This window comes from Penicillium robsamsonii (assembly GCF_028829455.1).
Source record: "Penicillium robsamsonii strain IBT 29466 chromosome Unknown utg000003l_segment0_segment0, whole genome shotgun sequence".
NCBI classification, from domain to species: domain Eukaryota; kingdom Fungi; phylum Ascomycota; class Eurotiomycetes; order Eurotiales; family Aspergillaceae; genus Penicillium; species Penicillium robsamsonii.
Window position 1 is genome coordinate 6,426,495 of NW_026643221.1, and position 25,746 is coordinate 6,452,240.

Genomic DNA, 25,746 nt, shown 5'->3' on the forward strand with positions numbered 1-25,746 from the left:
TTACGGGGGATTCTTGAAACACGAGAACAATGTATCAAAAATGTGATTGGGGAATATTCAAAGTAAATGTCAATAGTAAAAGAGCAGTAAATAAGATCATCCTCGGACCGCCGATCATGACGCGCCAAGCCCGGCAACTTTTTTACGCTCGCAAAACGTCGACACAACTTCAATCAGCAGCCATGGCGTCCAACCCTTCCGCCAAGCGGAAACCTTTCGCTCCCTCAGGTCCTCATGGCACAGCTGGGGCATCTCGCAAACGCGCGAAAACCTTTGATGCGCGCACCTTGGCTGTGCAGTCGGCCGACGCCGCCCTCTCCGCAACGGGCGAGCTCGATGTGGCCGCCTACTCTGCAGCCCGGGCATTTGAGATCCAGGCCCTGGAAGAGGGGATGCAGCGGTCGAAAACTGCGCTCACGACGCGAGCCTTCCAAAAAGTTCCCCGCACCCTGCGCCGGCGGACGGCGAGTCACAATGTGAAGCGAGTTCCGCGGAGGTTGAGGGCTCGAGCCAAGCGAGAGGTATCGATCGACAATGATCTACGAATCTTCCTATAGCCGTTGACTAACCCGATATTTCAACCATGTTAGATGGCCGAGGATAACACGCCTACTGTTACGGCGCGCAGACGCAAGCCATCACAGATGATGCGCATTCGACTCGATACCGCCCGGCGGCTGCAGGCTATCAACTCGAAAACAAAGGCCCGACGGACGGCTGCGAAACTAAAGCGTGACCAGGAGAACCAAACTTCCCTGGAAAATGAGGGAAGTCATGCCTTTAATATTGCACCACGAGTTCCCAAGATCAAGAAGAACAAGCTCTCGAGGCCTGTTCCGGCAGAGCATAAGTACCGCAAGCGCCAGCAATGCAAGACTTGGCTGCCCACTCATTTGTATCATGCAAAGCGAGCTCATATGGCGACGACCAAAGACCCGATTTGGCGCTTTGCTGTTCCTTTGGCCCCCACCGAGAAATGCTATCGGCCTACGCACCGGGCTCGAGGCGCCCGGGGGGCTGTGGCGTGGGATATGAGTTATATGTCTACTATTCAGTTGGAAGGAACGGAACCAGCTATCCAGGCTGTCCTGGCCGCAGTGGGTGTCAACGGGGACAATGCATGGGGCGCTAAGGGGAAGAAGTGGAGAGCCGGAACTCGGTCTCTTCAGGCCTGGACTTATGAGAAAGACCATCCGGAACGCCCAGCTGCACCAGTGACACTGATATGGTGTGTCAAGCAAGAAGATGTTGAGATGGTTGATGCCGACGAATCTCAGCACAAGTCGTCTAAGAAAGATCATCGAAAACTCTGGATTAGAGTCCATCCTTCGGCGTTCCTTCAGCTATGGACGGATGTTCTTGAGGTATCCAAATCGCAAAACCCCCCTGTCATGGTCGAGGACCTGCGCTTCGAAATTGGCAGTATTGAAATCACAGGGCCAGGGTCTACTGAGGCTTTGTTGGCGGCATTGAGACCCATTCTCGGGCCAGATGGTAATGCTCCATCGTCGCAGAGCCCAGAAGCCGTCTGGCCATCTCTTCTGGGGGTGTCGAACCCATCCTCACTACCTCATAATGCCCTTCTCTCTTTTGCTATTTCTGATCCTCGCCTACACTTCCCGCCACGCACACTTCACGTTCCTAACAACGAATCCCACATGAATGACCTTGCTATCTTACTTTCTACTTGGCATCCGGACAAAACCCAAGGTCCCTCTCAGCTGTTCGACCGTTCCACGCGGTTAACAGCGGCTCGTCAGCTGCCGAGCCAGAAGGCTATCAACCGACGCCACACTCTTGCCGGTCCTGGTGAATATCCGCCATCCCAACCCTCAGACCCTCAAATCCCGATCATGATACTCGCAAACAAGCCACAAGCCCGGGCTAACCGCAGCAATGCTCCGGGCTCCTGGACCGTATTATTACCATGGAAATGTGTTGTCCCGGTCTGGTATTCAATCATGTTCTACCCACTATCCAGCGGAGGAAACCCATTGCTTGGTGGATTGAAGCAGCAACAGCAGCTTGCTTTCGAAGCAGGCGAGGCTTGGTTCCCTGGGGATTTCCCAGGAACACGAGCTGGCTGGGAATGGGGCCAGCGTGAGACTGCAAAGTCTCGACGTGATTGGGAGCGACGTCCCAAGGGGCGGCGCCCCGAGTTTGATAACATTTCTTTGGGTGATGGTCGTCCAAAGGGCGAGATAGGCCATGGGTGGGCCTGTGACTGGGAAAGGCTTCTTCAAGGGCCGAAACAGGACGGTGCTACGACGGAGACTGCCGGCGGCAGCTCGGTCAAAAAGCCAACTGGGTCCAAGGAGACTGAGAAAACCGAACCCTACACTCCCATCATCCCACCCCTCAATATCCACAATGTTCGTCTCCCTCGGGTCGATACTTACCAGAACTTGAGTAAGCTCGATAAAACATCCGTCGACGTCTCTACCCTTGCCACGGTCTATCTTTCCCTCACCACGCGAGGCACACCCACACCCCGTGCACGAATCTACCGGCTTCCTACGGACCCAGCTCTACGCCAGAAATGGCTTGAACTAGGCTCGGCAAGGACCAACAAGCCTGGTCAATCGAATATTTCCAAGGGAGGAAACCCTACGCCCGAATCTGAAGAGGCTCGGCGTCTCCTTGCCGAAGCTCTCATCTCATCTGCTGATGGAGAACTTGGCTCTGAGCCATTGGATGTGCCAACCGAAGATGACTTAATTGGTTTTGTCACTACAGGAAACTACAATCTATCGGAAGGCAAAGGAACAGGAATTGGGTCCATCCAGCTTTCAAAGGTGTTGGCTCCTGATGCCAAGCCCTCTGAGAGAAGAATGTGTATTATTCGGTCCTCAGGGGAGAATAGTGGGCGTTTAGGGATGTGGGAGTTTGTATGATACCAAATTCGGTGAACATTGCGCAGCAGCGGTGGTGCCCAATTGTGATTTTGAGCACCATCTGCTCCAGTCACTTGATACTCCGTATATATTTCTACTGGCAAAATAATAGCCCTCCCAAGGATTAAACGACGAAGATCCACTCTCATCCATGGACTAACTCTATCCTATTTTAGATGAAAACAAATGGAACAAAGAAAAATGCACGTTCTATACATACAGTACAGCAGCTCCTAGCCCAAAATCACGTCCCATAAAACGTAAAGACTTCACATCAAGCCGCTGTATCCCCGAACCTACCAATCTAACCCACAATGCGATCCACGAAAGCAGCCTCCATACGCGCAACCTCACGCTTGAAAGCATCAACCTCCTCCCAGCAGTTCAACGGCCGACGATCATTCAACTGCAGACAGCTAGTAACATCCGAGCGTGCCTTAGCAACACCATCATCGAGCTCCACAAGCTTCCTCCGCCCATCAAGCTTGTTCCGCAGCTGCTCAATCTCAGCAGCTACAGAGTCGCGCGAGACATCGCGCTTAGTGACAGGCTGTGCAGCGGCGGAAGTTTCCTGCGGCGCGGCGACTGCAGGCACGGGGTCGTGGTGGCGGCCGGCGAAGGGAATCCGCGGTGCGTCCAGGTTCAGTGAGCCGGCTGGGTAACCCGAGGTGGAGGGGGCGAGGGGCGCGGTCGCTGCTGTGACGGGCAGGGAGGTGGTGTCTTTGGACTCTGAGATGCGCTTCTCGATCTCGGCGAGGGTTTGCTGCTCACGTTCGCGGAGGCGCTTTAGTTCCTGCGCGACGCGGTTTTGAATCTCCAATTCCAAAGCTTTGGCGCGGGTGGAGTCGGTCTGTTTGAGTGATGGGTTGTGAGCTTTTGCATTGAGCTGGGGATTTGCTTATAAATATGCTGGGCTCACCTCTGAGGTCGACTGGAGTGCATCGACTAGGTTTGAGGAGAATTGGACGGGAGAGTTGCTGTGCATGGGCATGTTAGCGTTGGCTGTAGGATGCTTTAGATGAGCTCCGCGGTGTCGCAAATGGTAATGACTTCTTGACAGCTGCTTTAGATCTGCGGGAACCATTTGCCCTTCTCAATTGGCGCCAATTGGAAGGTAGTTCCCGTTCTCTCCGTCATCAAGTACCAAATGCCGCGGAAGCTGAAATTGAGGTCGGAGAGCAATACCTGGAGAACACATGTTGTGAGCCAGCCGAAGCCTCGGGCTTAGAGTTTCCAGCACCCATTTTTTCGACAAAAAGGACGAGTCCTGTGGAGATAGAAAGATAGTGGTGGTTCGAGATGCCCGCTCACAACCCGTTCAGTTCGGAGGATGTTGGAGGTCATGTGACTATATGTTAGTCATCCTCGGTCCGGGGACGCCAGTTGCCGCTGTGTCGTCATGCATCCTGACGGTCGACCTTGGAACTACGATGAATGTTGTATATTGCTATGATATTGGAGCGATACCATGACTTTCTCTAACAGCAATTGTCTACATAACTGAAACTGAAGGACTTAGCGATATCAACTTCAAACATCAAATACAGGTTTGCAAACAACATGACATATGACGGAATCCAGCAATACTTGGGAGGACTGAAACTCGAGCTAGGCTTGGTCTAGCCTTCAATGTTTAACTAGTAAACTTATTGCTTAACTAGATGACGTCGCCAGAACTAAACAGTCATGGCAGCCATGGTTTCCTCCACATCCCAACACCATGTGGCGGTAAATCAAACGCCGTGTACTTAGTCTCTGTGGAGTGTATTACTATATTGACATTTGGATGATATCTTCCGGCCCTTTGAGTAGGAAACGGCAAGTTCATATCATAACATTGATAATATTTGGCCGCTTATGCGGCCTTGCCATGTCCCGAGGCCTTTTTTGGAAGTCTTTTTTAGCAGTCTTCTCGGATGTTCTTTGTAGATAACTCTTTTAGATATCATCTCCCCCTTCCCATCATAAAGCCGAGTTTTCTATGAGATTTGGGTGGTATATTCTGGCCTTTTCAGCGTCGCATACGAGAAAGAAAATGCGTTGTACAAACAATGCCGCTTTAAAAAGGAGACTGGCTATGCTAAATCTAGTCTCCAAGCAAGCAAGATGGTGACCATAGGATTTTGAAGTATGGGCTAAAGTCCCATCACTGATGGGCCATCAGTCAAAAAGCTTGATAGCCCTAATTTTGGTTAATGAATCCATACATGTTGTATTAAATTGGGGCTTATAAGTCCAAATGAGTCTATCCTGTCTTCAAATGGTCTTGCATAGTATTTCTATCCAGTTACAAGATAATTGAACCCTCCTACATGTGATGTATAGTGGATGAAGATATGCCGAGCAGGGAATTTCGCTTTTGAAACATTAAGCGAATCGTAGAACTTGCGGCTAAGGAAGAATAACTATTAATAAGAGACAAGCCACATGTCTCATCATCTCCATGGGGCTCAAGACATCCACACTCGGGATTCCGTGCATTCGGGCCATGTTCTTGTTGGCTCTGGGGCCGATTATGCCGGGATGGGGCCGATCTATCCCGATCGTCTCTATGTATATGTACCTGTGTTGTACATTGTTGGCGCACCATCAAATGTTTCAATTTACCCCGTGCGCGAATTGTCAGATGCAAGAATACACATTTGGGGAAATACTGCGCGAAATACTAGGGTCATTCCCCGTGCGCCCCGACGTGGCATTGACATATTCCCGTCCCCTGCCCCAGTCTTATCCTGTGTCGCTCACCGGTGAAGTCGGGGGAAAATATGCACGTAAAAAGAAATTGACCAGTAATAACAGTAACATAGCCTCCCCACACTGCCCAAGTCTGCCAAAATTTCTACTTTCATGGCGTCATGGGAAAAAAAGAAAACCCAAACTTACGAATCAGGAATGTAGAGGCTGCTTCCGGAATGGAACCATATAAGAATACTTCATACAATATTTATTGATTACTTTAATGCAGTTTAGAGGATTAAATGAACGCGTATAATAAAATAAAATAAAGTAACTGTCTCCGGTGAACCCGGCAATTCCCCATTACTCAAAGAGTACTTGGGAGATACATCATTAACGGTGGTCATTGTTACGGCAAGACATGTACTGCCAAGGTACCGGGTTGACCTCATGGAGCCCACTCCGTCATCCCACCTTGATGTTCCTTGTGTTCCTTATTTCTCCAGTTCCCGCTCTTTTGCTTCCTTACTTATTCCCCCCCCCCTTTCCTTTCTTAGCCGGTACCTTAACTTTCTACCCGGCCATCCTCATCTCTCGATCATGTCTTCTTCACTGTTGGATCAAGCCAAGCGCATTGCGCAAGACTTCGATTACCCCGCTGAGCAAGTGCAGCGCGGGGTTGCCGAGTATATCAAGCAGTCCGAGGAGGGCTTGACTAAAGAGGGCACCACCTTGAGCCAAATTCCGACTTTCGTAACTGCAGTGCCAAATGGCACAGAAAAGGTATGAAGGCAGACTATTTACAATGGGAATTGTGCGCTGATTCTCCTTGTTATAGGGCCTGTACTTGGCAGTTGATCTCGGTGGCACTAACTTCCGTGTGTGCTCGGTCCTCCTGCACGGCGATACTACTTTCTCCCTCACCCAATCCAAGATCCTAATTCCTCGCGAATTGATGGCCTCTGGCACATCGAAGGATCTCTTCCTATTCTTGGCCCGTCAAATCGAGGCATTCCTCCGCATCCACCACAACGAACACTTCGAGGCCCACCAACTCCGCCGACAGGATGGTAACCATGAAGAGGATCTGTTCGATTTGGGCTTTACCTTCAGTTTCCCCGTGCGCCAGTGCGGTATCAACCGCGGAACCCTGATCCGCTGGACCAAGGGCTTTAACATTCCTGATGCGGTTGGCCACGATGTTTGCGCGCTGCTTCAGTCTGCCATTGATGATTTGAACTTGCCAGTACGCGTGGCTGCATTAGTGAACGACACCGTCGGTACTCTCATGGCCCGCTCATACACCTCGCCAGGCAAGACTGGCACTTTCATCGGTGCCATTTTCGGAACCGGTACCAACGGTGCTTACGTGGAGAAGACCAAGAACATCACCAAGCTCCAGAACATGAAGGATGCCCACTTTGAGGACTCCACAGGCGAAATGATTGTCAACGCTGAGTGGGGTAGCTTCGATAACCACATGAGCGTGCTCCCTACCACTGTGTTCGATGACGAGCTGAACGCCCACAGCAACAACCCCGGTGTGCAGATGTTCGAGAAGCGTGTTTCCGGCATGTTTTTGGGCGAAATCCTGCGCCGTGCGCTCCTGTCTCTACACAACGACCCCAACTATGGATTGTTCAAGGCCAACAAGAACTCCAAGGTTGTCACTCCTGAAGGATCTATGCTCTTCCGTCAATGGGGTCTTGACACCAGCTTGCTGAGTCTAGTTGAGATTGATAACAGCAAGGATCTGGTGGATGTGAAGACCGCATTGAAGGATCACCTCGAGATTGAGAATCCCAGCCTTGAAGAGTGCCAGGCTGTGAAGATCATAGTTCACGCCATTGGAAGACGTGCCGCTCGCCTGAGCGCTGTTCCCTTGGCTGCCATTCTCGTACACACCAAGAAGCTTGAGACTGACGATATGATCGACATCGGTGTCGATGGTAGTCTTGTTGAATTCTACCCCAATTTCGAAGGGCACCTGCGTGGGGCTTTGCGCGAAGTTCCCGAGGTTGGAGTTGCCGGCGACAAGAAGGTCCGCATTGGAGTTTCCAAGGATGGCAGCGGAGTTGGCGCAGCTCTGATTGCGCTCGTCGCTAACCGGCACGAGGGCGTCGAAATTCCCAGGGAGAAGTAAATGACTTGATCCTATGGTTGCCTTCATTTATTGAAGAATGATGGCACTGTTTCTTGTTCCTGTTGGCAAGGGCTCTTCATTTTTCGCAACCTTCACAGCGGCCATCCTCCTCTCTCTTCCCCGCGAATTTGAAACCTGGCTTGGTCGACCTTCCTGGTGTTACTCAAATTTGACACCTGCCACAATCAATTACCCCCGGAAACAAATACCCAACCCCGTGGCAACACCGTCAGCTGAAATCATGATTCAGGTCTTGATGGTCAACTTGCCAACCTGCAGGAGTTTCCAACCTGCAGGTGCGGGCATCCGCAATCATCACGTCCCATTCCATCTCCTTCCCATCACTATGTCACATTATTTGGGGGGCTGAAATTCTCATTTGGAGTTGCAGAGATATCTTCCTTGTGGCCTTCCCGGCGTGGAACGGCATTCGATAACAGTACATTGCATTAAACTGGCTTCTACGCCCATTGTCTTCTTCATTTCTTGTCTATTTCTTATTTCACAATTCCATTGCTTCTTCATGAATCTTTTCAAGTAGATGTACCCAAGGTGGATAAGAAAAACAAGTAATATTTGCACTCGTCCTATTAACAATATATACCGAAACACACCAAGCTCACTATTTACCAGGCTCATACCCAATCGCCCGAGGTCTCTGCACAAAATCGATACGACTGGACGACCCCATCAGGAGGTTCATATTGCCACCATTGGTACTCGGATCACTCCCAATAAAGTTACCGGGGAACCCAACATCAAAAGTACTCGCCGCCTCCAAAAACCCAATCTGCTTATCCGTAAGCCGAATCGACAAAGCCTGGATATTATCATGCAGATGCTCAATCTTCCGGCCTCCAACAAGCGGGAACACATTCGGCGCCTTGCACAGCACATAAGCCAACGCAATAGCGGTAACAGACTCAATCCCATGCTCAGCAGCAACAACCGACAACGCCTCGGAGATCCGTCTCTCCTCTTCCGTCTGGTCACCACCCATCACACTACGCAGTCCCTCGCCAGACTTCTTCCGCTCCTCAAGCTGCTTAGCAGTCTGGAAATGTCCACTACCAAGCACATCCCACGGCGCAAGTGCCATCCCGAAATGCCGCGCCATAGGCAAAATCTCACGCTCGAAGTCGCGACGCATCACGTTCCACTGTCCCTGGTAAATAGAGAAGGGCGTTTTACCGTGCGCACGCGCATAAGTGTTCGCCGCGGACGCGACCCACGCGGGCGAATCCGAGATACCGAGGTACATGACCTTTCCTTGTTCGACAAGCATGTGGAGGGAGTCCATGATTTCCTCGATAGAGGTGGTATGGTCCCACCAGTGGAGGTAGAGGACGTCTATGAAATCGGTTTGGAGTTTGCGGAGGGAGTCACGGACGCTGAGGATCATGCTGCGCTTGTGGTTGCCGCAAGCGTTGGGGGCGTTACCCTTTCCGAGTGCGTGGCTGCGGTAGTCTGTTGTGAATTTGGTGGCCAGGACGAGTTGGTCGCGGTTTTTGCGGGAGGCTATCCATTCGCCGAGCCAGATCTCTGATTGCTCGTTTTGGTAGTTGTTTGATGTGTCGATGAAGTTGCCGCCGGCGGCGACGAATGCGTCGAGTAAGGCGAATGATTGCTCTTTGCTCATGCTGCCCATGAATTGGCTCCAGGCGTCACCGATGGACATTGCGCCCAGTTGGAGGGGGGAGACGCGGACTCCTGCTGTTGAGGAGAGGACGCGGTACCGGCCCAGAGGGGTTGTAGGTTCTGGGGCTGGGCTGAAAATTTGTTCCATTGTGAAGGTGTAGTAGGTAAAGTGTATTGTGGGTTGATGGTGTTGTAGATTGATGATGGTGGATGATGTTTTCTGGTCGGTTGGGGTGCCCCTTTTATATTTAAGCTTGTTACTTCGTTATAAGTGAAGCCCGGAGTTAATGTCACGATAATAACGAGTAGTCTCGTCAGCTCGTCAGCTTGTCAGCGCATCCGTTAACCCCGTTGGTTGGGATCAAAGCCCCCTCCCAACTCTATCTCCGGACCCAAATTTTATAGTCTTCCTGCTTACCTTTCCACATGGGTACCAGATGAGTAGGTAGAATATAGCCAATGATGATATATGATACCAATACTGTATGTTGTACTACCAAATATGTAGTTGTGTCTGCCGTGTATGGGCACATATTACACCCATGGGATGAGTTCCTGAACTAATATTTAGTATTATATGTTTGATATGATTTAGTCACAGCAAGCTTGTTCTATTGCCGAACATAAAGATCATTCAGACGATACCTTCAACACAGCGATATATTTAGGGGATTGATACTACCACCCCCCTTTGGATGCTACCACCCTCCCTGCCTGAATTCGCAGGCCAATTATTTTTTCTGCCGGACATATTTCTGCCACCACCGACCATGCATGAGGTACTTACATTTACTATGCAACCCCCTAATTAAATGAAGTCACTTTCGTACTCTACCACCCACCATGCCAATTGCACGGCGCTAGTCCCAAATAGGAAATTGATGCTGTTTTCAAAAACTCTGCAGAAATGAAGGAATGGGTAAAAAATGCGAGAGAAATAGGTAGTAAAATGGGAGGTTTAAAGGTGTAAACAACAATTATTTTGAATTCCTTATTGGGTACTACAGTGGAACAGGAGTGACTTATTTTTACTAGCAATTTACATAGTAATTGGAGGTACTTAAGGTGTGATATACATACAGGGTAGTGGTAGCATAAAATAAAAGTTCGAGGATGAAAGCGGTGAGAAGAGCGGTCAATACTAGCCTGCGAATTCAGGCAGGGGGGGGGTGGTAGCATCCAAAGGGGGGTGGTAGTATCAATCCCCTATATTTACCCCTCCACCCGCCCACCAACAACAATAACCCAAAAGCAAGTGTAATAGATGAATATGATCACTCACATAGTAGTGTCAGCATACATCAGCTGAGACTATGCTCATGCTGTATTTGGAACGGGGCTAGTATCCGGGGTCTACATTTGGCCCTACAAATAGGAGATGTAGCTGACTCCTGCTGATTTCTCTCATAACGAATGCGATATGAAGATACGATGAATAATATGAACTTCTACCTATTCAGTAGGAATAATAAGCTTAACCCCGATCTCCGGGCTGTTCCCGTGGTTCTCCTTTGTCCGCACTAATCCCCATTCCGTTAGTGCCATGTCATCCATGTCATCCATGCCCGGTCGATCATCCATATAACATTGTACCCCGTACATTAGCTCTCTGGAACCTCTTTCAAATTATTCGGCCATGTTTATTATTATCCCCTTGTTTAGTCAACAGCGGTGTACTCCGTACCGGAGAACTCTGTTGATGTTTATCTCTTTTGGGTGCTCGAGTAAGGGGGGTGATGTACTTGCACCCCCTGAACGATGATTGGCGAGCAACAACCAAAGACTTACAAATTAGTTCATGCAGCAATTGAATAATTGATCACCCTGATCCTTGCATTCTCCTGACTGCGAGCCCCGCCGAGGCGAACTAAACTCAACATTTCGCCCGCATTGAACCGCATATTATGATTCAGATTCTGTCGGATGAGAACAAATCCATCGTTTTTGAAGACTTAGGATGTTCGGACTACTCTGACTAGTTATACTTGCATAAATGCATTTCCAGTTGTTATTAACTAATTCATCTCTCAAGAACTAGACTTCGCTGCCTACCGAAAATAAAACAGGATATGCAGCTCGGCGAAGGTTTCAGTTTCATGTACCACATGGTCTGAAATACGGCAGGGTCTTGGTGCCACCTGGATTGACCCTTTCCTCCGCAAGGTTGATGAGACCTGTACGAACTGGTGTTGTTTTCAATGTCACTCTTGGCTTGTTTTCTCTTTTTAAAACTCTCTGTTTTCCTCTTTGCTCGTCCTAACTTTCATTATTTCTCATTACGTGATTTATTTTGCTTTTTTTAATCCTCGTTTTTTCTTTTCATTATGGGCTTCCTTGATGCCTTCAAAGCCAAGTCTCCCAAGGCAGATGTGCCCGGAGACAAAGCTGAGCACAAGACTGAGGACAAAGAAGTGGCACCCGATCACGACACTCATGCGCGGTCTGAAGTTCAGACTTCAAAGCCCTCCAGTGAAAAAGAGAGCACCCTAGTCGATGAGCCTTTGCGAAATTTAACTCCCTACGCTGATACCGAGAAAGAACTTGCGAATCGTGACACCCCAACTCCTGTTCACAACGCGGAAATGAATGGAGACTCCACCCAGGAGTTGTCTCCCAAGGGCATATTCGAGAAGCCAACACAAGAGGAGAAAAAGGAGAACGGTGATACCGAAACGCCACAGGATGAGGAAGAATATCCTTCCGCATGGAAGTTGACGCTGATCAGCATTGGTCTCTGTCTATGCGTGTTCTGCGTGTCCTTGGTATGCACTGCCAGTTTTCCTCACTTGATTATGTCCAGCTAACCCCAATCCTCTAGGACAACACGATTATTGCAACCGCAATTCCCAAGATCACTGACCAATTCAACTCACTCGAAGACGTTGGCTGGTATGGAAGTTCGTATCTGCTGACAACATGCGCCGTGTCCCTGATGTTCGGCAAACTCTACACATTCTACTCGATCAAGTGGATCTATCTCATCGCGCTCTTCATTTTCGAGTTGGGTTCGCTCGTATGCGCTGTCACCCCCTCCTCCGTCGGACTCATCTGCGGCCGAGCCATCGCCGGACTCGGAGCAGCTGGTCTTTTCTCGGGCTCTGTCCTCATCATCAGCAAGAGTGTACCACTAGCCAAGCGACCTATGTACACAGGTATCGTCGGCGCGATGTTTGGCATTGCCAGCGTAGCCGGCCCTCTGTATGTTACTCATAGCTCTTGATGACCGAGTTATGCTAACGTTCGACAGTATGGGAGGCGCATTTACTGACCACCTCACTTGGCGTTGGTGTTTCTATATCAACTTGCCTTTTGGAGCAGTGACCTTCATCTTCGTGTTGTTCTTCTTCCAAACCCCCAAAGCCATTCTGAAGAAGAACACGTTCAAGGAACAGCTCGGGGAGCTGGACCTTATCGGTTCCTTGTTTTTCCTGCCAGCTATCATCAGTTTGTTGCTTGCGCTACAATGGGGCGGCACCAAGTATGCGTGGGGCAGTGGGCGCATTATCGGCCTATTCGTGGTCTTCGGCGTTCTCGGTCTCATCTTCATTGGCGTCCAAATCTGGGCCGGGGACCGCGCAACCGTCCCACCGCGTCTGTTCAAGAACCGTAACGTTTGGGGATCGGCATGGTATTCCCTTGCTCTCGGCGCTGCTTTCTTTGTCTTGACATACTATGTGAGTCCTCTCCATTTGCTTCTTCCCCCTTCCCGTTGTTCCAATCGAAGCTCTAACCTTCTCAGCTTCCTATCTGGTTCCAATCAATCAAGAGTGCAACCGCCTTGAAATCCGGCATCATGAACCTGCCCACAATTATCGGAGTGGTGGTTGTCTCTATCCTATCCGGTGGCCTCGTTACCATCTTTGGATACTACACGCCCTTCATGATCGCCTCATCCGTGCTCATGACAATCGGCGCAGGACTCCTGACAACCCTCGAGTTAGACTCAAACCACTCCAAGTGGATCGGATACCAGGCGATCTTTGGTATCGGTCTGGGTCTGGGCATGCAGCAGCCTATGATCGTCGCTCAGACTGCCCTCAAGGCCGAAGACATACCTACTGGCACGGCGATGGTCATCTTCGCCCAGACTCTTGGTGGCGCTATCTTCGTCTCCGTCGCGCAGAATGTGTTCCAGAACCAGCTCGTCCAAAACTTGGCTCACTATGCGCCTGAGCAAGACTCTGCAAAACTCATCTCCGCTGGTGCTACTATGCTTCGCACTCTTGTTACTGGCGAGGCCCTACACCGTGTCCTGATTGCCTGGAATGCTGCTATCGTGCACACATTCTACGTCGCTGTCGCCATGGGCGCATTGTCGCTCGTCGGACCCGTCTTCATCGATTGGTTGTCTGTCAAAGGAAAGAAGGTCGACGTGGTCCCTGTTTGAGCTTCAGGCTCGGACTGAACTCTTTTCGTGCACATTCTTAATCTTCGGTATCTTCTTTTTGTTCCCTCTTCTTCATGACATGCTTAATGCCTATTGTAGTGGGCCATGTACTCACGCCTTTCTATTGTTTATCATACTTAGTGCGTACATTAATGTCAGATAAAAAACCAAATATCCTTGCTTGTGCGATGGGATTTATGTTTCGAATGGATTCTTTTTTATTTCTTGATTGGAACACAAGCCTCTTTCCTCACTTGAGGGGCCTAGATATGTAGTATATTTCCCCAGTACGTATGCTTGTGTCATGGAGTAGTGCGACGGTTCGATGGAGGTGATGAGACTTGCGGGTCCACTCGGTGATTGACAGGTGCTTGGGAGCTGGCTGATCATGCTTGCCGGTAAGGATCATGAGCGTCGAGAGCACACGTGAGTGTGGTGGATCAGCGTGAAATTGCGGAGAAGGTAAATTGGGTTGACGATGGCGTCGATTCTGATGATGACATCGAGGTCGACGATGGGGAGGATCTTGATAGGTTTTCAAGGACTCATAACCTGTGATGAGAGTCTACAGAGACATCTAGGTGCACGGTGCAATATGAGATTGATTGAAGGGTTGAGACAGCCAAGTTCTAAAGACTACGAAGTGTGACACGCTCATAAAAAAAACCTTTGAACTTTCTTCTCCAAATGCCCGGAAAAGCCGAATAGGTGATGAAAAAAGGCGTCGCATCAGCCGGGGGTAGTGTAAGCCCAGCGACACAGTGCAACGAGGCATGTGCAAGCACGGGGGCCAAGTCACGAGGTCAAAAGATTGGAATAATCAGCCGAGTTCCACCGTGGTGAAACTGTTAGTGATTAGACTAACAAGAACAGATACTACACTTAATCTAAGCCAGAAGGCAAAGGGAGCTGGAGAAAAAAAGAGAGGAAGAGGAGAGGGGGCCCGGGGGGTCTATATATACCCCCGGAAGCGGTGCGGCTCTGCGGGTCTTCCCGGAATATCTGGATACCGGGCAGTATTACCGGTACGTATATTTCATGTGACGAAGATTATCCTCATCACTGATAAGTACTCTTTGTATGACTTAACCATATAAAAGATTCCTACGTATGCTTACATATTACGAGCCTTTTTGTAGGCAGCTTGGCTTCGCAAAAACCCCCCACTACGCGGGATGTTCTTGGGAGGATCTCAGGCTTTGCTGGCTCGCCCTGCGGGTGACCCGCCTAGCCGCACTTCCACTACATAGTTCCCTCTGGGTAATGCGGGGACGGCCATTCACATGCGATGACTGGCATATCCAAGATAACAAGATAAAATCTAATAGAGAAATTTTCCTGATCCCCGCGCATTGGCCCGTATGATTGATATTCTTCTAGGCTCACTTTCAATTGTGGGGGTAGACACGATTCACAGTCAGCTGCAGTAGACCCCGGGAAGATTCTAAGGTTGTATAGGGAACCTTGAAACATATCTAAGATACACCTCGTATGTCTCAGTCACCCAGTTGTTGATACTATCAACAGGTAAATAAATATCTTCCCGAGTCTTTGGACATTTAACCTAGTTTCATCCTATTTATTCGAGCTCATCATAAGGATAAAACCGTTTGACATATTATTGGATCAATTTCTTTCAAAGTATAATAATACAACGCTGAAGTGACACAAAGAAGCAGATTGACAGACAATACCTAAACACCGGCATATAAGCTCAAATAGATACCCCAGATCACCCCACATGCACTTCCAAAAACCACTCGTCGATCTACAGGAATAACCGTGTACATTAAGACCGAAACAATGGGCCGATACTTCAAACGGGCACTCATAAGAGGCCGGAAATCCTTGTAGATGTCAGCATATCTGTAATCAGTATTATTCACCTGTAGAGCAACTTACCAAAACAACCAGTTCCCATGACTTTTTCAGACTCTCTCCCTTCAATAGATTGATGGCAACCACAAATAACACGAGGTTTACGGTCGAGGCAGCCGTCTGATCAAAGAAGAACTTCATGATGAAGCTACGCAGCCCGGATGGCTGCGTTCGCGGTGCCCATCGGACATGTTTTTCTTTCTCCTTGTGGCTAGGAAGCGAATCTTCCGGGCGAGCTCTTGAAAAGACTGAAAGCCATGAGCGAGGCGAGCAGATTGACTTCAGCGACCGAAGACTGAACACTTTTGAGAATTCGGCACGCGTAGGAAACCCTGGATAACGCGCTTCAAGGGCGCGTTGCCAGTAAAAATTAGGGGGCACGATTAAGATGCCATAGCCCACAAATTGCAGGAGAGCCACTGTGTTTAGAGTGAATGGAGCCTATTATTTTTTGGTTACCTTTGCCATCTTTGATCATATAAAACATAAACACTTCTTACTTTGTTGTTTCGCTGGTCAATCAGCTGCGCGAGGACGTTGGAAATGGCGTTCAAAATGGTCGCTTGCACGAACGTCACAATCAATGGTGAGGTCATAATGGACAAGACCCTTTGATCAGATCCATTCAATGTTCCAATGTTCCAATATACACAAGTAAAAAAGGGTCAAGGATTGTTGCCAAGACGCGCAACCGTGTCCTGAGAAGTTAAAGAGGTTGGGGGGCGGATAAGAGGCTGAGAGATTAAGCGACTTTTTGTTTCAAATTCTACATCTTCGACATAACCGCTTTTAAAGAATGATAAAACGCCTAAAACTTAATTGCGAAATTACTTCCGTCTAAATACAACATTCGGCCCATTCTTTGCGGAAGTGAAGTGATCCGTCAGCGCCAGATGCCCCCCCGCGTCCTCGCCCTCACGATCCGCCAATGACATGTCGAAGAGGAATACCAGCCGCGCCACCGTCAGCCGCATCTCCATAAATGCCATGCTCTTACCAATGCAGCCACGGGGCCCAATGCTAAATGGGCAGAATGCGTGTCGCGCAGTCTCAATGCTCTCCTTGGTTGTCTGCCAAGACATCCCAGATGCCCTGCAAGTGGCGTCTTCAATCCAGCGCTCTGGAATATAGGTCCCTGCTTCCCGGTAGTATCGCTCTTGACGGTGGATTGAGTATGTCGGTGTTCCGCAGTCTGTGCCGGCAGGTAAGAAGACGCCATCGACCACGGCGCCGCCTTCCATCACTTCGCGGGGAATCGCGCCGGGCACGGCCGGGGCCAGACGCAACGCCTCGTCGATGCATGCTTTGAGATACACCAGTTCGCCGAGCTGGCTGCCGGTGACGATATCTTCGACTTCGTTGAAGGCGCCGCGCACCTCGGCGCACAGCTTGGCCAGTGCCTCCGGTCTCCGAACTAGGTAGAAGAGTGTAGCTGCCAATGTAGTCGAGGTTGTGTCGCTGCCCGCAATCATGAGAACGTTTGACTCGCCCCAAAGCTCGGGGGTGCTGAGTCCGTTGCCAGTCTCTGGATCCTTCGCATTCAACAGGTAATAGAAGAAATCCTTCTTAGCGTCGTGACCAATCTGGGTGCGTTCCTTGGCGCGCTCGTTTGCTTCAACGCGCGAATTCATAATGAAATTCCATCGGTCGCGCGTCAGCTTGCGGATGAATATCTGATCCAAACCCCATGTGTCTAGGGGCATCCAAAGTCCACACTATAGGAGAATCAAAAAGGGATTCCTAATGAAGGGAAAAAAAATATAGAAATGCTTACCACATAGTGCCTATTCGCAGCACGATCCACTAATCCAACTTTATATCTCATAGCCTCAGAAATAAGCATATCAAAACTTTTGCCGAAACATAGCTCGCCCATAACATCGTACGAGAGATAACTAAACCAGTTACCCATATTCTTGACATTGCCCTTCTGATCATGCGATTCGAAATCCCCATCATACCCAGCCAGCACGGAACACAGCTGACGCACATGGAGGAGCATCACATCCTCCATGCCCCTGAGAGCATTCTCCGAGAAAGCCTGGCTAAGGACTCTCCTTTTGCGACCATGCATGGTTTTATCAATGGCGTTGTGCGTGTTATACACGCCCTTGATGGCAGGGAAAGCATTATAGAAATCGGCCTTCTGAAGGCGTTTCCCGTGGCCGTAGATATCGTGCAATCCACGATCGGAGTTGACAGAGACGAAATTAGGCGCAACACGCACATGTGTCCCGTACTGATTGTGTAGCTTGTGTAGCCAGAGATGGCGATCGCCCTTCAGGCCATGGTAGAGTTGGACCCAGGGTGTGATGGATGCGAGGAGGGGGCCGTTGATACGGCGGAGAGGGTGAATGAAGCGATTGTAGAGGGCGTAGGCCAAACTCTGGAATGCATTAGATTAGCCTACTTCTAGGGACATGATACTTGGAAATGGGGGATAGAAAGGCAAAATGTATCAAAGGGACAGGATATGCGTACCGCTACTGCTAATAGCCCTACCAAGCCTCCCAGAACCCTCTGTAGAGAAAAGCACTCCAATACAGATTCAACAAGCATATTGTGAGATGACCATGAAGAAACAAGCTTGGATTAGCTCTACTTGTTATCATATGTCTCAAACTTCCTTTATACATCTGTACTCTTCCGCCGCCGATATCCGCACCCAACCGCAATCAATGACGACGGACCCATACTACGGAATGGGTCTGGTAGAGCTGGGAGTTTCAATTAAGACATTTCTTCGGATAAGGATCTTGTCTGACTTCCGTCGGTTATAGGCGGTTGTTTTGGGAATACTATACAATGCACCTGTTATTGGCTATGCTTAAATCCACTATTGACTTGCATCCGCGGGGAAGCCTCATGTCTGGTACTTTTGTGGGGATTCGGAATCCCAGTTTATAGGAAAGATAGAGAAATAAATATTTACTCCAGATCTTGCAGTGAAAATGGATTGTTCATGGTCGTTACATAGGAATGCAACATCGACGGATGTATCTTTTCTATTTTCGGCGGACCGCCGTCATTCACGAATTCGGTCGTACAGTAGCATCTGCCGGTCCCTTCTATCGAATCCACTCGCTCGGGTTGTCCTGGGAATTCTGATAATATCCCCGTTATTAGCCGATTTACGGCCGGTGATGAGATATCCGACATCCGCTCCGATGATTCCGTGCTTATGAAGACCGAAGGATGTGCCAGACACAGGGATACGTAGTAAACACGCCTTTTGCGTGAGGTTGTCTTGACGCCGATATCGGTAATGAAGCTAGTGAGAACCCCTATGAACTGCCTCCCGATATGGTTGATTCAGGATTGTGAAGATGTCCCGAGATGGTACTTTTTGAGGCTCACGCTTTGGGGCTTGCGGTTAGATCCACGTAAGATTATGTTTTAAGTGGTGTGCCCATGTATTCCTCCATCCAAAATCCACTGCTCGTTATCGTCGTTGTCATCTTGCACACGTCGCCAAGTCTGTTTTCGTTCAGTCGGTTCCGCTGCTTCAGTCTGCTTTGTCTCTGGCGCACGCCAAACAGGTCGCATAAGACCACCAGCTGCAAGAAGCGGGTTGCGGCTGAAAACATGTTGTCCTTGCGAGCTGTCCACCGCACCTCCTTCCTCGACAGGTTCAGGCTCACCGGCCTCTGGGGTTGGTTCTGCCGGTGCGGAATGATAGACTCGGCGGACCTTGCCACCCTTGATATCAAGACTCATCACAGTCTTCTTCCTCTCCCATTCAGGACGAGCCTTCTCGTCCATCTCGCGCTGAATTCGCTGCTGCTTCTTGAGAGCCAGTGCTCGCTGTGTAGGTGTCATCCACAAGGTTGAGGCGACATTCGGAGTCTCGAAATCTGCCGTTTCATCAACAACCTTGGTCCGACGCGCGTTTTGCGCCTGGAACTGGAGCAGCTTGTCCCGGTGTGCTTTCGCGGCATCCAGGTTGCTGGGAGGTTCGGCTCCGCCGGTAGGCCTAGGAACCCCTTCATGATGAACACCTTCATTGTGTACGCGCATCTTCTCTTGTCCACGCTCCGCCCGTAGTTCCCGAATCATACCTTGCACTTCTTCGGCGGAGAGGAGTGGTGTGCCGCAAAATGAGCACGGCTGTAGACCCTCAAGTGAGCAGATAATTTTCCCGCAGTTGAGACAATTGGGTGCCGGATCAAATACTGGATGTAGTGACCCGTAGCAGGTGCACTTGCGTTTCTCCCCCAGACTTGGATTCGTCGATACCTCCAGCGCGGCGATAGCGGCGGTGAGGTCGGAGATGTCGTTAGTTGTGAGCGCTGGGTTTCCCTTGGAAGACGATCCTCCTCCTCCGCCTTGGCGTGTTGACTTGCTCACTTTTGATCGCACATTTGGTAACATGTCTGAGATCGTGGGGCCACTCGCAGATGGAGGTGGCTTCGGGGATGATGCGGGTAATGGGGAGGGAATGCGCGACGAGGCAGAGGACCCATGCGGCGATGGCGCAAGGGTAGGAGCAGCTGGTTTTCGAGAAGACATATAGTCTTCTTCGTCGGCTTTCTTGTAGCCACCTCCTACATTGCCGTAGTCGTCGGGTCGACGTGGTGGACCGGCACTGTGCAGCGGAGCCTTCTTTTTGCCCTTTTTGGCTCCTCCACTTGATCTTGATGTATCTCTGTTTTGTGTGGGAGGGTTCTGAGGCGGTCGCTGGGGTTCTCGGCGTGCATTAAAGGAGGAGATGAATTCTAGGGCTGCTGGGGAGTCCCCGAGGAGGTTTTTGAGGTGGTCCGCACATGCCTCTCTCGAGAGGCTGACGGCATAATCGATAACCTGAGAAAGAGAATCTGGATCCAGCGGGAGGAGCTGGGAGAGACGAGGAGCCGCCCATGCGCTAAGATCAGCCATGTTAGAAAGTATTTAGGTCTGGTTGGTGAATAACAAGGTGAAATGGCCGCGGAATCCCCGCACTTATTAAGCACCTATCCCAGGGCCCGGCCAACTGGCGAAAATCACCTACATATCGGAGTACAACGTAACATCACTGGATCGTCCTTACGCACCTCAACCACATAGATTTGTTGGCTCATGCATACCGCTTGGCTACCTTGGGACGACAAGAATAAAAATGGCGAACCTCAGACAAAACTTCTGGGTATTAAGATGCTACCCCTGACTGTCTATGTACCAGGTATCTATTGACTGTTAGGTGCTATTGTTGTCATAGCTCCCAGTGGTACAGGGGAGTATATCCCTTTAGAAGCCCTCAATACGAACGGGGAAGACAACGACGATGAGGCCGAAGAGGAACAGCCCCATCGCCAGCGAAGAAATATCTGGCATAGAATCGATACCACTAGTATTTTGACTATATTCCTCGGCTTCCCGTTTCTTCTATTCGCAGTGACACTCTTGGCCCTGTTCTGGCACGAATCAATGAAAGCTATCGACGGGGCAGAGCCAGGTATCTACTGCGCGTCGTCAATGCAGGCTGGGCGGCCCAGCTAGTGACGATATGCACCGCCTCTATCCAAACGGTGGTGGCTTTCCAGGCTGGACTTGCAACGGCTATGGTCATGGCGATTGCTTCGGAAACCACAGGCGCACCTCTTCTACATGTTCCATTTTACTCCATTCTCCGAGCAGTCAAGGTGGCTCCTAGTAACTTTTGGACTGCGACCAATTTCCAGCCTCAATTATCATACTTTATTTATGTGATGGTGCTCACCGAGGTGCTGGTGACAGCAGCGTCCAAGTTCCTGTCCACTATCGTCTTGGCTGATTTTGGTAATGGGACCTTCTCCTAGCCTAGTAACTTGACCAATATCAGTATATTATATACGGAGTATCACGCCGACATTGCATGGCCGATGCCTACTGCGGTGAGTTGGACATTCGCCGAGCTGTCGGAGTCATTTAAAGACCGATCGGGGTTCCATGATACCGGGCCATACCTTCCGAGCTTTCCTCCTTGAGGAGGCGCAAAGAACTAAACTACCCCGGCCGCGTTCGAGTGCCGGTCATAGACCATCGGGTCGTCTGTGCCAGTTCTCCTTTAACCAACTTGAGCCTAGATGCGGCCATGCAGAATTATGTGCACCTGTCCGGACAGATCCCCACGGAGACCTTGACCTATCCACTTTTAATGGACTGGGATTATCAACCCTACAATAACTTCACCTGCAAAATTACCAGTCCCAATACAATGGGATAATAACACGGTGGGCGAGACCAGCATATGCTTCCCCAATATCGGCTCAAACTGGACAGTCCTCAACGAAGACCATCTGATCCAGCCCTACGGCTACCCCGAAGCCTCGTCTTTGTTGATGGTCCTCGATGTCGTTTCCACCGCCGCAATGATCGGCACACTAGGCTACACCCGAGCCTTGCGGAGTATCCGAACCGACGGCCCTTGGACAATACTCTCTAATGGATCCGCCCACATCAAAGCCATCCATATCTCCGCCTGCCTCACCAATTTCGCCATGCAAACGCTCATCGTCGGAATGAACAGCACACCTAACAACCTAGAGCCCAAGGCTTCCTAGGACTACCGAACCGAAAGCTATAACACTAAATCCTCCCGCCCCCAACTAGGTGTATTGTCTCCAAGAAACACGAGCTCTAAACCAACCACTGGGGTATCCTCACGCTAGACCCCCGATCCCAAATGGGAAACCTTCCATATCCCAGCTGGTACCCCAGGACTCGGTACATTTGGATATGACCTAACCACCTTCTTGTCTATCCTTGTTAGCTTCCCTAACTTCCTCATTTCCCCCCTCAACTACACCTTCGACTCTAGCGTGATCCTCTCTCGCATAAACCCCAGTATCAGCTTCGGCGGTGCCAATAAGACCCATGTGGAGCTGTTTCAGGACACCCTGATTACAACGGCCAGTCCAGCGTTGGCCCTCCAGGCTCTACTCCCCCGCATCTGTCAAATGGCATACTACGAGCAATTGGTCGTGGTTGAAGAAACCGGTCACTGCCGTGACAGCATTCTCGCTCGCCGCGACGATTCCGGTGCGGTGGGCGGGTTTCATTCTTGGTATGGTGCTCATTGTGGTTCATTCAGTCATTATAGTGGTCGTCATCGTCCTGTTTGTAAGGTCGACCGACATCTCGTTCATTGGGAGTTACTGGCAGAGAGTAGCGCAGATAATTTCAAAGGAAACGCAGCCTATACTAAAAGAGGAAGATCACATGGATGATGGGACTGTAAGAAAGTGGGCGAAGAGTGAGCAGGTAGTGGAATCATTGGGTGATTGCTGGGCTTTGCGGGAGAGTGGTGGGCGGGTTAACTTGGGGCCTGTAGAGAAGGGGGAATAGAATCTGCGCAAGCAGTAGCCTAGATATACACATCGACAATATGTAGTGAAAGGTAGAGCCTGACTCTGATCTCTATCATTAAAGCAGCCCCCATGATAGGCAAACCCACCTAGAAGAAATGCAGTACAGGCTCAGTTCCTTCTTCTTGAATTGTGAAGGCATGTTCTTGGTTATAGATGTTAAACGCCTTTTATCCCCATCCGATGAAATACTGTGGACAACAACAGTATCTAGATGAAATGGACCACTATATAGGATGCGTTAAACATACCGGCCTAGGTTAGGGTCTATTCCGAATAGTAGAAATAGATATACGCAACTTGTGCTACTTTATATTGGCTATATTCTATACATGAATATACGGTTAAATAATGATGGGTGTGTCATTAGGGCGTTGCTAGTGGGACATATTAACCGGCCGGCAAAATTGGCTTATAAAGCGTCAAAGCAAGCGCACTTTCAATCCAAGCAAGATTAAGAGGATACAATATCAGGACATATCAGTTTTAAAAGGAGCTTTCAAATTCCGACGATGAGTAACAATCACGCAGAACTGGACGTCGCGGAATATGGGCCTCGCAACTGCCCCCCAGGCTTCTCTGATCACTTATTCAAGACCGACAGCGGTGTAGAGCTCGCTGTACGAATCTGGCCCGCTGATCCTCCCATTGATACGCCAGCTCCAGTTGTGTTTTACACCCACGGCGGCGGCTGGCTTGCAGGAAATCATTTCGCGCCGCTCCCATGGATGCAACCTGGCTTCCGCCGGCGAGGCTACCATATGGTATCACATAACTTCCGGCTTGGTCCGCAGGCGAGTTATGAAATGCAGTTGCAGGATTCTATGGATGCCGTGGGTTGGTGCCGGGCCAATCTCCCATCCATACTCGGCACAGACAAGGTAGACGTGAGCCAGCTGATCGTCTGCGGTGACTCAGGCGGCGCACTTCTCACTGGCCTCCTGGGACACCATCTATCGCCCCCACCAAAGGTTGTCATTCTCGTTTATGGACTAGTTGATCCAGCAGCAGCGTGGCCCATCCTAGCACCGGTTCCCGAGAACTCTGGAGACGCGCCGCCATGGGTTGGCGAGTTCTCTGATGCTGAGCTAGAGGAATTTCTAAAGGACCGAGATGAAACCAACATTTTGACGGATGCGCTATGGGCTGGTGAGCATAAGACTGAGTCTGAGGAGGTGCTGAGTAGACGCTGGGGGACCGATGTCCGCTTCACCCGTCGGATAAGACTTCAGGCGGAGCTTCACCAGTGGCGATCTGACATTGCTGTGCGTGTCGGTTCTACTGTCAGGTCGATACGCCTAGGCTCGCTACATGCTGAGCGATTTGCGGATGAAGCAGCCCTGACTGAGTTTCTGCTTTCTATGTCACCATCTCCGCTTTTGGAAATGAAGACATCGTATCCGCCTACGGCTTTCCTGCATGGCACGGGGGATAGTGCTGCTCCACTCGCACAAAGTCAAGCAATGGCTAAGCGTCTCAAGGCGATGAATGTACCCGTCGTCGAAAGCTACGAGCCTAATGAAGATCATGTTTTCGACCACAAGTATACTGTGAGTAACCAATGCAGACATAATGCTAATACATGTGCTAATTAGTAATGTAGAGCCCCGATGTGCCGGGATGGGACACATATATCCAGCCTATTCTAGATTTTTGCAGCCAACATATCTAGTAACGGTGGATGGTCTTAGGATGGGTGGACTGTACGGGCAACAAATGCTATGGTAGGACAGCTGTTCGTGATACCGGATTTATAAGGGATATTTATGCAAGTGTGAAATTCATTATTTCCGTCTTAATGGTTTCCTTCACATCGTGTATATAGAGCTACAGGAGGGTCCACCCTCGATCTGGCAGGCCATATCGCATCACACAGGACGGCATCCCCCATAATTGGCGCAGGCATTGCTCGGAAAACTCTATACAAAAGTTACATTGCTGAAGATCACGCGCAGTGAGGCTTAATGTATATTATAAGTTCTTTTGAGACATATTTAGCCTATACATGGGCATCTGCTTCTGTAGGAAACCAACCATCTTCCTCCCCGCCATAGGTTATCGCATAATAGTCGCGATATATCATAATGAATAAGCAACACACCACATAATAACCAACTGATGACATGACTACGGGTACCTAGGTAGCGTTGAAAGCGACAGGAGGTATAGAAAGAGAAATACACCTACGTATAGGTACAAGCATCGGCAGATGAGGTAACTTAGGATGGCGTAAATATGGATACTGGTAGTAGTAGCACACATAGGAATGGTGGAGGTCGCTAATAATATTCAATAAGAGAAGCAAAAAGCACACTAATGCCTGGAATCACTCCTTTAAAGCGTATGAGGGTGAGTCGTCCATCGTCCATCGTAACCAACCGGTAATTGTGCGACGACCCAAGTTTCAGTTTTAGTCTGTTTAGAGCTTGCTGTGCTTATTGCCCAAGATGGCCCATGGGGATTCAGATGTGCTGTTGTATATGATCACATACCGCTGGGTGGTTCGGGGTGAGATCACTTTACAGTGTACAGTGTACAACATACATGTTGAGCTGTATGCCATGGACCTTTTGGCCATTCAATGAGTTCAAAGTAACAAGAAACGAAGAAAATATTCATATTAGCACGAATCAGTTGCATATTTCTTGCAGTGTCCCTGTCAGTTGTATTTCAGGTTATCAAAGTAATGTACATCCTACAAAGCCCATCCCCCTCGTCATCATTCATCTATGCAGATTTATTCGAAGGAAAGGTCAAACCATGACCAGACCAAACCAGACCCAGAGACGCCTTGGACATGACCAGCCC

At 49.7% G+C, this 25,746-nt stretch overlaps 12 protein-coding genes across 12 annotated transcripts; 7 read left to right on the plus strand and 5 right to left on the minus strand.

Moving 5' to 3' along the window:
- Positions 1-182: 182 nt before the first annotated feature.
- On the plus strand, positions 183-2,894 carry N7447_007187 (ribonuclease P/MRP protein subunit POP1; the record flags this gene model as incomplete). The annotated part of the gene is made up of 2 exons (XM_057231449.1): positions 183-521; positions 591-2,894. The coding sequence occupies 2 exons, from the start codon at positions 183-185 to the stop codon at positions 2,892-2,894; spliced, it is 2,643 nt and encodes an 880-aa protein (XP_057086539.1).
- Positions 2,895-3,198: 304 nt separating this feature from the next.
- Positions 3,199-4,138, minus strand: N7447_007188 (Mic19 family protein; the record flags this gene model as incomplete). Its single annotated transcript, XM_057231450.1, has 3 exons — positions 3,199-3,744; positions 3,814-3,871; positions 4,080-4,138. The coding sequence occupies 3 exons, from the start codon at positions 4,136-4,138 to the stop codon at positions 3,199-3,201; spliced, it is 663 nt and encodes a 220-aa protein (XP_057086540.1).
- Positions 4,139-6,170: 2,032 nt separating this feature from the next.
- glkA (glucokinase glkA) lies at positions 6,171-7,713 on the plus strand (the record flags this gene model as incomplete). Its single annotated transcript, XM_057231451.1, has 2 exons — positions 6,171-6,353; positions 6,409-7,713. 2 exons carry the CDS (start codon positions 6,171-6,173, stop codon positions 7,711-7,713), a joined length of 1,488 nt encoding a protein of 495 aa, XP_057086541.1.
- A 622-nt stretch (positions 7,714-8,335) lies between these two features.
- On the minus strand, positions 8,336-9,499 carry N7447_007190 (Aryl-alcohol dehydrogenase (AAD); the record flags this gene model as incomplete). Its single annotated transcript, XM_057231452.1, has 1 exon — positions 8,336-9,499. One exon carries the CDS (start codon positions 9,497-9,499, stop codon positions 8,336-8,338), a length of 1,164 nt encoding a protein of 387 aa, XP_057086542.1.
- A 2,176-nt stretch (positions 9,500-11,675) lies between these two features.
- N7447_007191 (MDR family MFS transporter) lies at positions 11,676-13,738 on the plus strand (the record flags this gene model as incomplete). Its single annotated transcript, XM_057231453.1, has 4 exons — positions 11,676-12,113; positions 12,170-12,549; positions 12,599-13,025; positions 13,091-13,738. The coding sequence occupies 4 exons, from the start codon at positions 11,676-11,678 to the stop codon at positions 13,736-13,738; spliced, it is 1,893 nt and encodes a 630-aa protein (XP_057086543.1).
- A 1,694-nt stretch (positions 13,739-15,432) lies between these two features.
- On the minus strand, positions 15,433-16,212 carry N7447_007192 (Mpv17/PMP22 family protein; the record flags this gene model as incomplete). The annotated part of the gene is made up of 3 exons (XM_057231454.1): positions 15,433-15,585; positions 15,641-16,057; positions 16,117-16,212. The coding sequence occupies 3 exons, from the start codon at positions 16,210-16,212 to the stop codon at positions 15,433-15,435; spliced, it is 666 nt and encodes a 221-aa protein (XP_057086544.1).
- A 231-nt stretch (positions 16,213-16,443) lies between these two features.
- On the minus strand, positions 16,444-18,175 carry N7447_007193 (cytochrome P450; the record flags this gene model as incomplete). The annotated part of the gene is made up of 3 exons (XM_057231455.1): positions 16,444-17,331; positions 17,391-18,002; positions 18,098-18,175. 3 exons carry the CDS (start codon positions 18,173-18,175, stop codon positions 16,444-16,446), a joined length of 1,578 nt encoding a protein of 525 aa, XP_057086545.1.
- Positions 18,176-19,012: 837 nt separating this feature from the next.
- Positions 19,013-20,491, minus strand: N7447_007194 (C2HC5-type zinc finger protein; the record flags this gene model as incomplete). The annotated part of the gene is made up of 1 exon (XM_057231456.1): positions 19,013-20,491. One exon carries the CDS (start codon positions 20,489-20,491, stop codon positions 19,013-19,015), a length of 1,479 nt encoding a protein of 492 aa, XP_057086546.1.
- A 180-nt stretch (positions 20,492-20,671) lies between these two features.
- N7447_007195 (uncharacterized protein) lies at positions 20,672-21,390 on the plus strand (the record flags this gene model as incomplete). Its single annotated transcript, XM_057231457.1, is given in 3 exon segments — positions 20,672-20,774; positions 20,793-21,047; positions 21,074-21,390. The coding sequence occupies 3 exon segments, from the start codon at positions 20,672-20,674 to the stop codon at positions 21,388-21,390; spliced, it is 675 nt and encodes a 224-aa protein (XP_057086547.1).
- Positions 21,391-21,446: 56 nt separating this feature from the next.
- Positions 21,447-22,134, plus strand: N7447_007196 (uncharacterized protein; the record flags this gene model as incomplete). Its single annotated transcript, XM_057231458.1, has 2 exons — positions 21,447-21,465; positions 21,779-22,134. 2 exons carry the CDS (start codon positions 21,447-21,449, stop codon positions 22,132-22,134), a joined length of 375 nt encoding a protein of 124 aa, XP_057086548.1.
- A 122-nt stretch (positions 22,135-22,256) lies between these two features.
- Positions 22,257-22,918, plus strand: N7447_007197 (uncharacterized protein; the record flags this gene model as incomplete). The annotated part of the gene is made up of 3 exons (XM_057231459.1): positions 22,257-22,297; positions 22,344-22,612; positions 22,674-22,918. 3 exons carry the CDS (start codon positions 22,257-22,259, stop codon positions 22,916-22,918), a joined length of 555 nt encoding a protein of 184 aa, XP_057086549.1.
- Positions 22,919-23,450: 532 nt separating this feature from the next.
- Positions 23,451-24,533, plus strand: N7447_007198 (alpha/beta hydrolase; the record flags this gene model as incomplete). Its single annotated transcript, XM_057231460.1, has 1 exon — positions 23,451-24,533. One exon carries the CDS (start codon positions 23,451-23,453, stop codon positions 24,531-24,533), a length of 1,083 nt encoding a protein of 360 aa, XP_057086550.1.
- Positions 24,534-25,746: the final 1,213 nt, after the last annotated feature.